We start from the raw sequence: 13,653 nt of genomic DNA, 5'->3' as shown, positions 1-13,653 counted from the left end.
ATCAGGTTCTACAGTAAAGGCATAAAGGATGGCAGCAACAACCTGTTCACCAGTTCACAGAACATCAAAGGCAGATTGAAGAAGTACTTCCAGCAGCTTCTGAATGAAGAAAACCACATTGAAGCTGCACTGCCCCAAACACAGCCTATAATGAAAGAGAAAGAAGAGCTCGCTATAGAAGCAATAAGAACAGCACAAAGGAAAAATGAAGTCAGGGAAGGCAGCATGCTCATATGAGGTCACAGATATGATCAAAATGTTGGCTGGGGTAGAGTGGAAATGGCTGCAGAATGTACACATAACAGTATGGAGAGAAAGGGATATCCCAGATGAGTGCAGAATAAGCATTTTAGTACCAATGTTCAAGAATAAAGGGAGCGTTCACAAATGTGGTCAGTGTAGATGAATCAAACATTTGTTACACTGTGCCTGTGAAGTTGATTAATAAATGAATATGCAGGGTAGTGGAAAGTAAGATGGGAGATTAGCAGTTCAGATTCAGAACAGGATGCAACACAACTGACTTGATGTTTGCTGTGAGACAGATAGTTGAGAAGAAAATAGAGATGAGGAAAGAGTCCAAATGGACATTCCTAGACTTGGAGAAAGCATATGAAAAGGTCCCAAAAAACTAATTTGAGAAATCCCATGATGGTTCAAAGCTTAAAAAACAGTGATAGAATTAGTGCAGGTTATGTATAGGACCTAATGACTATACGAGTATGAACAATGTTCAGACTCTAAGAGGGGTTCTCAAGTGTAGTGGGTATGCATCAGAGTTTATCTCTAAGCCCACCACTGTTCATATGGGTGATGGATTACACTAGCAAACAGGTCAGAAGGGACAGTTCAACAATACTGCTGTATGCAGACAATGTGACATTACAAGTAAATTCTGAACAAGATCTTCAGCAACTGATAGAGGAATGAAACGCAAAACTGAAGGCACATGGGATGAAACTGTGTTCAGATATGATGGTTATCATGGCTGCAAATGGGCAAAATTAGAAGAAGCTAAAAATTTAAATAGAAGGGAAAATAGTGGAAGATGTTAACAGCTTCAAATACCTTAGAGGGATAGTTTAGGAGAAGGAAAGTCTGAGTGAGCAGGACAAGGCTAGATTCAGAGGGGCTGCAGCCAACAGGCACAAAGTCAGGGATAGTGTGTGTGACAAAAGAATGCCAAAGAAGCTGAAAATTAAGGTGTACAAAACAGTCGTGCAATCAGGACTACCCTAAGGTACAGAAACCTGAGCAATGAAGACAGAGCAGTTGAAGAAGCTAGAGGTGATGGAGATGAAGTGCCTGACATTGTTGGTAGGATGCAAACTGTGGGAAAGAGTAAAAAACAAGGCCATCACAGCAGAAGCTCAAGTACCACCAACTGGAGAAAAGGTAAAAGAAAATACATCACTGTGTTTCAGCCACACCTGCAGCAAAGCAGAAGACAGTCTGATGAAGATTTGGAAGATGGGAAGAAGGCAAGAGGAAACAAGGGCATCCAGCAAAGAGATGGATGGACTGTGTTAGGAAAGACTTTGGCAGTCAGGTATGGTTGTTGAAAAAGGTAGATGAATGGCATTGAATTGACAGAGATGGTAATAGCTGATTCAATATCTTGGCCCCATATAGAAAATGGAATAAAGGGGACTATTGATGATGATAGTGATCCATGGTAAATACTACTGAACTGAATTAATTCATCCAAAGAGTTTTATAAGCATAAAGTAACACACATTAACTACCCTGTGAGCTGCCAGTGGAGGCTGTTAGTAAGCTGCTAGAAAGTGCCCCACATTCTGCCTATTTACTCCACATTATGAGAGGGAGTGTTCTTAATTTGGAAATTCATAACTCTCAACTGTCCAGATTTTTGCCTCATATTTTTGGTCTGTTCCTTTAAATTTGTGGTTTTCCTACATGTCTCTCAACTGTCCAGATTTTCACAGCATGTCCAGATGTTTTCTTCATATTTTTTGTCAGTTCCTCATAAAATGTATGGTTTTCTGGATTTTTGTAGCAAATCAGTGAGGACTGAACTCACTAAATAATGGCATGCATTTGAGTTTCAGATTCCATATCCTTTAGAAAATACAAGGTAACACAAGACCTTTTATTGTAACAACTTTCCAAGTCTAGGAGAATAATATTTAAAATGAATCCCTATTTTGGGGGCTTTGTCCCCATTATTTTTGATTTTGTAAATATTTTTTATGCTAAGAGGTTGAGAGGTATGCTGCCAAACCATTGAGGGCTGCAATTTGTAAACAGTAACAGACGTTTGCATTTCACACTTCATAGCCTTCAGAAAATGCACGCTAACACAACTTTCTAAATTTGTAACAGCAACATTTATAATCTGCCTGTATTTGGGGGTGTTTATCCCTAGCCTCCTCTTAAACTGCCAACATGACTTTCGACCTAAGCAAAGCACCCCAACAGCGCTAGTTAGCTTTACCAATACCATCAACCAACTCAGAAATTATGGTTAATTTGTTTCATACATTTTCCTCAACTTGTCAAAAGCTTTCAACAATGGAAACCACCAAAAACTACTAACTGATCTAGCATTCCTAAATCTATTCCATCCAGCCTTAACCTGATTCCACAATTACTTAACTAATTGCCAGTAAGCAGTCAAGTGGATAAACTCACTCTCTCCCCTACTACCTGTTTCTGCAGGTGGCCCTCAAGGGTCAGTCCTCGCATCACTATCTTCTCTATATTTACAAATAAACTATTTACTGCTACTAGCAAAGCTACCATTATACAATATGCAGATGATACATCCCTCATCTGTTCAGCCCCATGCCTCTCCATACTCCTTAAAACAACACAAAGGTCCTTTCTAGACATTGAAAAGTTTCTCTCAGACTACCAACTAATACTTAACCTAAACAAAACAAAACTAATGGTCTTTACTAAAAGCATACTTCAAGGAAACAACCCCCCTTTACTATCTACTCCTCTGACAAAGCCAGAATAGAACCCATTGAATACACAAAACTTCTTAGTGTAACAATTGATAACTCACTTAAATTTGATAAACATCTGGCTTTAACCATTACAAAAGTGCACATCAAACTAGGGTCTCTCTACAGAGCTAAACCATTTCTCACCAATACCATCGGACATGCCATAGCCAGAACACATCTACTCACCACCCTAATATAAGCCTCGCCCATCTTTACTAACCTTAGAAAATCAGACAACCAAATTAGAGGCCTGGCATAACAAAATAGCCAGATTTGCCCTTACTCATCTCAATAGCACTCACCACTGCTCTACTTTACAGGAGCTAAACTGGATTGAACTACCCACCTATTCAACATAAACCAACTAACTGTTGCCCACTCCATTGTATTACAACCCAGAAATTGCCCAGCACTCCAAACTTAGTACAACCAACAACCGAACTCTAAGATCCTCTACAAAATTGTTATTTAAAGCCTCAAAAGCTAATACCTTTGGAGAATATCTATATTCACACAAAATATCCAAAATCTGGAATGCTATCCCTTAGCAAATTCTGAATACCACTAACACGCACAAATTCAAACTACTCCTCTGAGTACTTCAGCAAAAACTGGCTCTGCTCCTGTACTTCCTCTGGATAACCCTCCATCCCCTCTCTCCTTACCCTACTAGCACTGCTTTGATCTCCTGTCAACCTTCTATCACTAAATCCATCTAGGATTTATTGCCTATCAGCTTACTACATGTAAATCCCTCCAAGCTTTCTTCCCTACCTAGATCTCAAGATCTAATCATCCTTTTTGTCTTATTTTCTGCGGGCTGCTAGTATCCTACCAAACAAAACTGCTGCCTCCCAAGATTCTATCTGCTTATTACATGACTTTATGAATACTATATCTAACTGTGTAAAGACGCATCCGACGCATCTATATATTTCTGAATTACTCTTAATTTATTACATTTCTATTTTCTCTCTTTTATACCGTAAGACATTATCACCCTACACACAACATTAATCTGCCTAGTGTTTTTGCATCCAGTACTACTCCTATTGTATTTTTGCAGTCTGTAATTATTTTAATTATTTGCATTACTGTTTTTTGTATTTACTGGCATTTTGTAATTTTCGTATTTTTGGCATTTTCTTGTATGTGGATTTTTTTCTCCTCAGACCTCCACTGAAAATGACACTCCCGGTAAACAAATGTAAAACAATTACATACATAAATAAAATAATTATTTTAGGCTCTGCCCAGATTTATTGTGCTAAGAGTTTGAGAAGTATGTGAAAGTTGCGAACTACGTGATCGGTTTCCGCTAGATTACCCTTACCCTCAACTTCATTGCCCTTAACACTAGTCATCTTTTATCATAAAGCGGGTATTACGGTGTGATTTCCACCTCTGGGCAGATTTAAATAGTTTGTATTTGACTTCTCAGTCAAAGTTACTATTATTAGCAATGTTGATCTGTGCGACTTTTTAATGTATTATGTTGTAAAATAAAGTCATTGTCTTCTGAACCTAAACGTATACTATACGTTTTGAAAGCCAGTGACTGTCACAATTGTAACGCTACAGGGATGCTTTACAGAAGTGCCTGACATGAGCGTGGAGCTAGAAGTCTATAATTAACTAGTTTAAATAACTTAGAATTCTCCCAACTTCACGACACAAAAATATAAATATGACTTAAAATTTGAAAAATGTTCAGTGCATATTTTGCAGGATCTATGCCATTGCTATGACAGTTTTGCTCTGTACGCTTTTTAAAACGCATAATACAATCCCCGTTTCCTGGAGACGTGCTACTTCTTAATCCCGTTTAATAAACTCGTCAATAGAAAACATAATTTGCAAAGAAACGTGCTTTCTGCACAAAACGTATGCACGTTAACCTAAGTGCGCATGCGATTAAAAAATGACGCAGTTCAATCCTCCTATAAAATTGAGTGCCCGTGAACAGCGTTTAGTACGGTAGGGCATTTTGTCCTTTGGGTGTGTTCGCGTATATCCGCAGTATCATCCTTGCTTGAGAAAGCTTTTCTGGTGTTAGCAGCTTTTTCAGTCTGTCATTTTGCAGTTTTTCGGGAGGTCGCTATGGCAGCCACTTATAAATTGGTCCTTATTCGTCATGGAGAAAGCACTTGGAATCAGGAAAATCGATTCTGTGGTTGGTTTGATGCCGACCTTAGTGATACCGGCATGAAAGAAGCGAAAATGGGGGCGCAAGCTCTTAAAGGTACTACATGGTGATTCATTTAGTGTCTCGGGTTAGTCACTAACAACACATGGTGTGGCTGTTGAAATTTTGATGTCTGATAATTTTATTTGTGATGCAGGTTATGCAAAAGAAAAGCTGAAAAGTACGCTGGGATTGGAATACAAAGCCAGGCTTACGATCGTCTTGTGTCATTAACTGGGTTAGTACCTCCCAAAGTTGGGATGCATCGGGGGGACGGGGACCTGAAGCCTTGTTAAACTTGTAGTTTTAAGGCGAGGGGTTATTTGTGCTCGCCAAATACGTTTGGTTAACCGCCGTAGAGTTCAGGAAGAGTCTGAACCCTTTTTAGGCTGGTTATTGTCGAAATTTTCTTTCAGTGATAAAAGTCCTCATCTAAATGCTGAGAGAATCCAACCTTCCACGCACAGAGCATTAAGTGCCACTGTTTTCAAGGTCACTCACCTAGTTAAACGGTGATAAGTATTGGCTGATTGTATTAAAAGTTTGAGGCCCTGTAGTGGCGATACTTACTCTTTTCTCTTAAGACCCCCCCCCCCCCCCCAAAGAAAAAACAAGTAGTAACTGCAGTATTAAAGCTGGATGCTAACACGTAATTGAGACATTTAAAAGTACGATGAAGTATTGATACCCTCGCATGCAGTTTTGCCACGGGAGGGGGGGGGGGGGTTGGCAAAACCGGGTGGAAAAAAAATGCTGTTCTGCAGCAGCGGAGGATATGGTACTTCTCTGTTCCTAGTAAGCACGTGGCTTACCTGTGGTGTAGAACCAATAGTAGACCGACTCGAGTAAGCTTAAGATGGATGGGAGTCAGTCTCATGTTTTCACTTTTTTCTGGAGTAAACCGGGCTGAGGTCTGCCAAGAGCTGCTTTAGTCTAGGTCAGACTTGTCACTCTTGAAGTAGTAGACTGTCCCTTATACATTTTGTGGCAAGTGCTGCCTTCTGATAGCGGGCATTAATAGCTGAGTGCCATTGCCAAAAAAGCTGGTTACCCCCACACCTGCTGGTGGGGACTTCTTGGGGGCACAGTGATGCTCTGAATATTATCTAAAGTAGATGTTGGCTAGTGCGACTTGGTGGCTGAACTATACAGACTAGTATTTCTGGATTAAGGTGCTGTAGAGGGGATAAAGTTTTCCCTTGAGATGCTTCCTGTGAGTGGAGTGCAGGAGGTTATTTCTTTCCACCTTTAATTTGCTTTTTGTATGATTCTGAGCAAGTCCCTTAACCAGCCTTATCTGAAAAGGCTCATTGTCCAGTGGACTTGCCCTGTTAAAGGCTGTATACTAATCCATTCCATAAAGATCTGTTCACTGTTGATGAACCTTTTGGGCTCAGCATGTCAAGTTTGGAAAATGCCTGTGGCTCTGCTGCCATGTCACACACACACATGAGAAACCATTTGACTATTGTAACAAAACCGTTTTGTGATGGAACTATATGCCCACTGATAGTTGGATTTGTAGTGGAACAAAATTAATCTACTTGTAATAACTTTAATTTGAACTGAAAATATGGAACTCATTGCATTTCTATGTATGCAGGTAACTTGGGTTTTTAACACTGTCACCCAATGTTGTGATGCATCACATTTGACATGTGTATTGGTTTGCCATCACTGTGTATGCATGGCATTACCTGTATTTTAAGGGGCTTGGTCGACACTTCTACAGAAGTGGTTGTACAGGCTATTAAACTTGGTCTAGGCAACAGTTAAATGTACAAAACTGCTGGTAGGTGCAGTTCTTTAGGCAAATGCTATGCATGTTCAGGAAACTTGATCCTGGAAGTGTATGCCTAGGCAAAAGTTGCTATAGCAGATTTCTCCCTTAAACCCCTCTCCTTCTGGCCAGAAGGTGCTTTTGAAATTGCAAAGATTTACATAGTGTTCTGGTAAAGTTTCTGTGCTGCAGAATAAACTAAAACATAACTTGTGTGGGTAGTTTATTCTGTTTATAGGGAAAATGTTTTAATGTGCTGTCTACTTTTTTGCAGATGCAGGCTACAAATTTGATGTATGCTACACCTCTGTGTTGAAAAGGGCAATTCGTACTCTGTGGATTGTGCTTGATGGTATCGATCAAATGTGGCTACCAGTAATAAGAACATGGCGCCTGAATGAGCGACACTATGGTGGCCTTACTGGACTCAATAAATCTGAAACTGCTGCTAAGCATGGTGAAGAGCAGGTCAAGATCTGGAGACGTTCCTTTGACATTCCTCCCCCAACAATGGATGAAGACCATCCATATTATCGTATTATCAGTAAGGTGTGTGAGGGATATTCACTTGTTTGCTAATTAACTTGCTGCAATAAAATTACTAATTCCTGCTTTTTTGTAAATGGGATAGGCACCAAGTTTTTTTTTTCAGTGGCTGTACTTCATGCAGGTGCCACATTCTGTGCCCCAACTAATCTGTGGGCTAAAGAATAGCTTGTGGGTGTAGCTTGAACTGCTGGGATTGTTATCTTCTGTAGAAGGTTAAGCTATAGCCTCAGTCTTATGACTTGTTTCCTTTAACACTCAAATCGCTTTCATTTGCAAAATGGTGTAATGGGGAAAGTACCATCAGTTATGTAACTCACAGCTCCAAGTCTAAGACTGAACCCCAGAACTTAAATGTTCAGTCACCAATTGGGCACCAGTGGGCAGTTATTGGGAGTACAGCAGCATAGCTAGTGCAGAAGCGGCTTGACTTAAACTGTCAAGACTGAGCTAGTCACTAGCTGTGGTTTAAACTGCTTCTAAATAGTGTTGCCTGCATGTTTCTGAAATTTTCTTCATGTATTAACTTAGTAGTGTAGCCCCTTGTACATTCATTTAGACTTTATGCTTCCTACTGATGTAGACCTGAATTAGTCCAGTGCTTGCCTGTTTATGGCTCTGTTACTGTTGGTTACTTGGTGACAAGCTTATGTTAAGGTCCCACTAGTGGAAAGCTCTTCTAATCCCCTCATATCTGAGGGTAAATGGCACATTCTTGTAGGAAACATTGCCTTATGGATTTGTAACTGCTATATATTATATACTGCAAGCTGCTTATTTGACACCTTCCCTTTTACCCCAGGATCGACGTTATGTAGACTTGACAGAGGATGAATTGCCATCTTGTGAGAGCTTGAAGGATACAATTGCTCGAGCTCTGCCTTTCTGGAATGATGAGATTGCACCAGAGATAAAGAAAGGTCAAAGAGTATTGATAGCAGCTCATGGCAATAGCTTGCGAGGTATTGTCAAACACCTTGAAGGTAAGAGTGGAAGTGTGTGTTTGTGTTTTTTCCTCTAGTTGTAAATGCTTTAGCTGCTAGCATTCATCCTTTCTGATTCAGACTTTACTGTTAATGCAGCACTGATCAAGTGATGGATTACATCACTTACACAGTGCCAAGTTGCAAGGTGGAGGCTCTGTTAGCCCTAAAAGGGGGGGGGGGGTCTTGTATTCCCTGTGCAAGGTGCATTTGAAAGGTGACTACTGTGTGGGTATCCAGCATCTTTAGTGAGATCTTGTTTTGCTAAAGTTCACTTGTTGCACTAACTTGCCACCCATGTTCATAGGTTCATACTAGAACCTAGGCTATCTGCCCTAGGGAATTTGTGATGCACTTGAGCACTTATTTTGAAAGCGTGCTAATCCTGTGCTTGGGGAAAACTTGGGCTCCTTGGGTGAGGTTTTCTATACTAATCTAGTGCCAGTATTTTCTTAAATTTAAAACTTAATGTTAAGTTGTGCCATGTCTGAAATGGGGGTGGTGCTATGCAGCAGTCCTTAAGCCTATTTCACATTCCCTAATCTAGTTTTATTGATTCATAGATCTTTTGAGGGTCTCTTGATCTAATGACTTCAGTTAAACCTGCTTCCATTTGTAGTATAAAATGGACCCTCTGTTTTGCAATGCCCACCCTCAAGCCCACAACTTTCTAGAAAATGTCTGCCATCAAGATCTGGTTTCTCTAATGTGCCCTAATAGACAGTTGTATGACATTTCTAGAATAGCATTCTGAAAGTACACAAGTGCATAAATCTAGCCTCAGAGGCCGTCTAGGCTTTGCATTAAGTACTGATCCTTATAACCATAAGTACCCCTACTGTGACTCTGCATACTGCAGGGTAGCATCCCCCTAAAAGCTGTAGGCTCCATGCAACTTTGTATTTGTTCACATGCAATATAAAACCCCTTGCCCACTGAGTAAATGACTTGGTACAACCACTGCACAAGTCTTCAACTCCTAAAACATTTGAGTTTCAACTGTCCAATTCCTAATGCACTAAATACTGTGGGGTGTTTCTGGATGTGACTTGAAACAACCCAGCATTTTAAGCCTCATTTGGTAGTTTTTGTACCAAGTGAACAGCAATGTTTTCCCCTCCCCCATGCTTAAGGGAGGACCTTCTCTATACCCAGACAGCTTCTCATGAAAGGATGTAAAGAACCTACAAACTTTTCAATTTGTATCGGTTGGGGCAGATCATGTGTAACCTGATGTGACCTTTTTGAAAATATCACAGATTACTGTAAAACCACAACCCTGACCTAGTTGTAAAACCTCAACACAGATTATTGTAAAACCTCAACCTAGTTGTGACCCTATCTCAAACTCCTAGCTAAAACTGAATAAATCCCCTATATCACCCAATGGTATGCCTACTTCACCAGTGGGATTCCAAGAGGTCCGTGCTGGGACAGGTCTTGAATCTGCTTCTGAAGTAACAAAGGTGCTCCTTTTGAATATTGTAAGCTAGTAGCAGCCATTTAATTCTGCCCCCCACCCCACAAATGTGGCTGTGCAGTAAGGCTTGTGCCAAAATCATGGATCAAATGCCAAATGTTCCTTTTCCTAAAGCTATGATCACTATCTGTACTGGTAGATCTGCTGCAGGAAGCCAAGTTAGTGTGGCCAGTTTTGGCATGCCAATATGGTGGTACTCGGTATTGTTGATTTAGTCTGCGGAAAGACTATCTCCATAGACTCAGTATTGTCTAAGGTTTTTCAAGGGGGAGTGACTCCTGCTTATTGCTGGCCAGGGATTTTGGACTTGGGCCTGGCATTGGTCCAGACACTGCCTTCTGAGTACTATGATGTAACACTTCAAATCTAAATGTGGTCTGCAGGGTTTGGATTTCTGTTGTAATTGCCTATACTGTGTTTTAGATGGCATCTGTATTCTAATACTAGTGATATTGGAATGGGAATTTACCTAATGCTGGGTAAAAAGGGTGATTGTGGACCTCCCAGTAACTCTTAGTCTAGTTGCAAACTGATTCAGGAATTGATCCACAAACCTACTAACACTTGTCATTTTCTCAACAGACATGACTGACGAAGCAATCATGGAAGTGAACTTGCCTACAGGAGTTCCCATATTGTATGAACTGGATGAGAACTTGAAGCCCATCAAACCAATGCAGTTCCTTGGTGATGAGGAAACTGTCCGCAAGGCTATGGAGGCAGTTGCTGCTCAGGGAAAAGCAAAGAAATAAAACTTGTCCAGAACTACATTGTAACAAGTGCATCTTTAACACCTCTTAAATGGTGGTTACAGATATGGTTGGGCTTCAGTTTTTAAACTTTCCTGGATAAGTATCTTAATGGGTCCATATTTAAAGTTTTGACTGAAGCTGCTTGGCCTACTTCTAAGGGCACAACTAGGTTTGATGGATCCTCAATACTGTAAAGGAATCAATTTGTTTACAACTTTTGGCTGAATGTGTGGCACTTTGATCATATACTGTAACTTATTTAAGGTTTGTTTGACTTGAATCCAAGCTTCTGAACCTGCTTGAGTGATACCATACAAGTTCTGTAGTGCTGAACTTGTCAGAACAAAAAAATGTTGCTCATACTGTAATTGCTTTGTCATTAAAGGATTAATGTGCAATGATTTTTGGTGTCAGCAGTGTGTGATCATGGGGGGATGTTTTTGAGGGATTTAACCCCAGTATTAAATGGGCACATGTCACTTAAGGTTTAATCACTAGCATAGATTTAAGACTAGCAACCAGTTCAATTGGGTAGCACAAGCAGCAAAGCTCCAGGGATATGGATGCTTATCTTGAAGGTGGTATGTGCTAAGCATTGCTCAAGCCTTTACGGAAGGCCAGGAACCAAAGGCATTGGGGGGGGGGCAAGTGCCTGGGGAAGGGCATAATGGCAAATGATCTGCCTGGCCTGAAAGGAAGTAAATATTAACCTGGTGTGCACCACAATTACCTTGCTTACTGTATTGGTGCCTCAGTACAGTTGAATACCTGCTTGCAAAACCTAGTGAGTCTCTAGGGAAGACTTCTAGGATTGTGCTGTTGGAGGCAGTTAGTTGCTATGGATCTAATAAACCAGTGGATATGCCCTGGTAAGACTGCATTTGGGTAATGCAAATCCCTCAATTTGTATGGAGGGGAGAGCTCTGGACTCTGTTGCTGGAACACTAACTTCAAAATGTACAAAAAGGGAGTGTGGGGGGGGCTTAACCAGAGCACTTGACACTTCTGGAGTTTTACCGGGTAACTGTCCCGAGATGGTGTGGCTCCCTAACTGGCAAAATGCAGGGATGTGAACACTTCCAAGTTGTACAAGCTAAAGGGATTGCTGCAGTAATTGTCTACTTAATGGCCTTGGCTAACCCATGTCTGTTACATGACTAACACTAATGCCACTAGTGTCGAGTTGGAGGCTTGGTTGCCTAGTGTACTCTTAGACTGCACTCGTATCATGCATATCTAGACAGTCCATGATCAGATTTGCATTTTCCTTAAACTTGTCACCTGATACCTGGTATGGTCTCTAGGTAAAGCCTACTGTAACAGTTCATTGTTGGCCTTTATTGAAACAACACTTTAATGGTAGCACAAACCGTGCTTGGCAACTTGTGGCATAAGTGCTACACAGGTTCTTATCGCTCTCTTCATTTGTTTAAAGCTGGCTTAGATTTATGGTTTGGCAAATGTAAACACCAAAGAGCTGAGCAGGAAGAATGAACAGTTTGGTCTTCCTGCCCTAAGTCTCTGGTTGCCAGATCTCACCAACCAAGTTGCTCTATCTACTAGCAACAACTTGTGGTGTGGAATGTGTTCCCAGTAAGGATGTTGCACTTGTGCAAAAGGTCAGCATACAGCTACATCCTGTAGCACAGCATCTTGTGTGCTACAACACTAGTCTAATGCCTCTTGCTCATTAGGGGATGGATCTGGCAGCACTCCTTGCTGCACAGGTGGGTAGGAGTTCTCCCTGTGTGCAGGTGGAAGGCACATTGCATCTGTTGCCCTAATGGTTTGACCAAATTTGCTCTGTACTTGGTCATTTTAAGTGGTTTGAACTAACTTGGCAGTGTGGAGGCTGCAGTGTATTCTCAAATACCCAAAGCTGTCAACTTGAGCTTTTGTAACTGTAATATTCCTTTGAGGGTGGGAAACTGGTACAGAAACTAGGCTTAAAGCTGCTGGCAGTGGAGGAAATTCCTAACCACTGAGGAGGAACAAAGCCCATCTGCCAAGATTGACAGGGCTGAATAATTCTGCCTTTAGATGAGTGTCATAATTTTTCTCCATAAAACTTACTTCTGAGATGTCTTAAAGGTTTTTAGGAATTTGAGAGCATAACTTTCCATGGTATGCAGCATTTGTAGGGGAGTTCAATTGATACCACATGGTGGTAAAATTGGAAACCAACTTGCAAAGCAGTACTGCAACTTCCACTAAGGAGTGGAGTGGTACTAGTGGCACCTTCTAGCCTGCAAGATGGTCGTGAAGCTCAGTTGGGGTGTATTGGGACCTCCTAAAATGAGAATGTAAACATAGCTCTGCTTTTAAAGTGGTAAGCTAGCTGCCAATTTTAAGCCCACCTAGTCTTCCTTTCCTTCACACTCCCTATCTGTCCCTTCAGTTGCAGATGAACCTTGCCCATCCCATAGTAATTTCTACATCTGTCATATCCCTTACAAGGGATAAAACACTTTGGAGCTGCCTCTAATAGTGCAGTAGGCAGTCCTGTAGATTGTTTACATAATTAGTTGCACTTGTTCATCCCCATCCAGTTATGGGGCTGGGATGTTTGTAATGTTGGCTGAAGTATTCAGATTCAGTGTTTTAATGCTACTGAGTACAGCACTTCAGAGTCTAAGGCAAATCTCCCCTCAGGTAAGGGGACTTAAGTGCCTAATGCAGAAAGTGCATGTCCAACTCTGCCGTGGCAGGGTCCTAGTGGAGTTGCTACACTGCAGCAGTAGCAGAACTGTAAATGCAGGAAGTGGTTTTCATAAGACTTGCTTGAAGGTGGACTTTATGATGGGTAGCAGCTTAGTTTTAGTGAAACCTGGCAGGAGAGCCAGTAAACCTAGACTAGTTTAGTAATTTGCTAGAAAGGGCACTGCCTAGATGTCAGGAAAGGCTTATTAAAATAAGCCACAGGCTTAAATGTGTAGACTATTGGATGTTGAA

At 41.0% G+C, this 13,653-nt stretch overlaps 1 protein-coding gene across 1 annotated transcript; it reads left to right on the top strand.

Moving 5' to 3' along the window:
- The first annotated feature begins 4,935 nt into the window (after positions 1–4,935).
- On the top strand, positions 4,936–11,102 carry PGAM1 (phosphoglycerate mutase 1). Its single transcript, XM_044056238.1, has 4 exons — positions 4,936–5,217; positions 7,215–7,489; positions 8,289–8,469; positions 10,532–11,102. The coding sequence occupies exons 1-4, from the start codon at positions 5,076–5,078 to the stop codon at positions 10,699–10,701; spliced, it is 768 nt and encodes a 255-aa protein (XP_043912173.1). The 5' UTR covers positions 4,936–5,075; the 3' UTR covers positions 10,702–11,102.
- Positions 11,103–13,653: the final 2,551 nt, after the last annotated feature.

This window comes from Protopterus annectens, chromosome 14.part0, assembly GCF_019279795.1.
Source record: "Protopterus annectens isolate FY-2018-M chromosome 14.part0, PAN1.0, whole genome shotgun sequence".
Classification (NCBI taxonomy): Eukaryota; Metazoa; Chordata; order Ceratodontiformes; family Protopteridae; genus Protopterus; species Protopterus annectens.
Note: the sequence above shows the minus strand (reverse complement) of the source record. Positions and strands in the feature narration are given on the sequence as shown.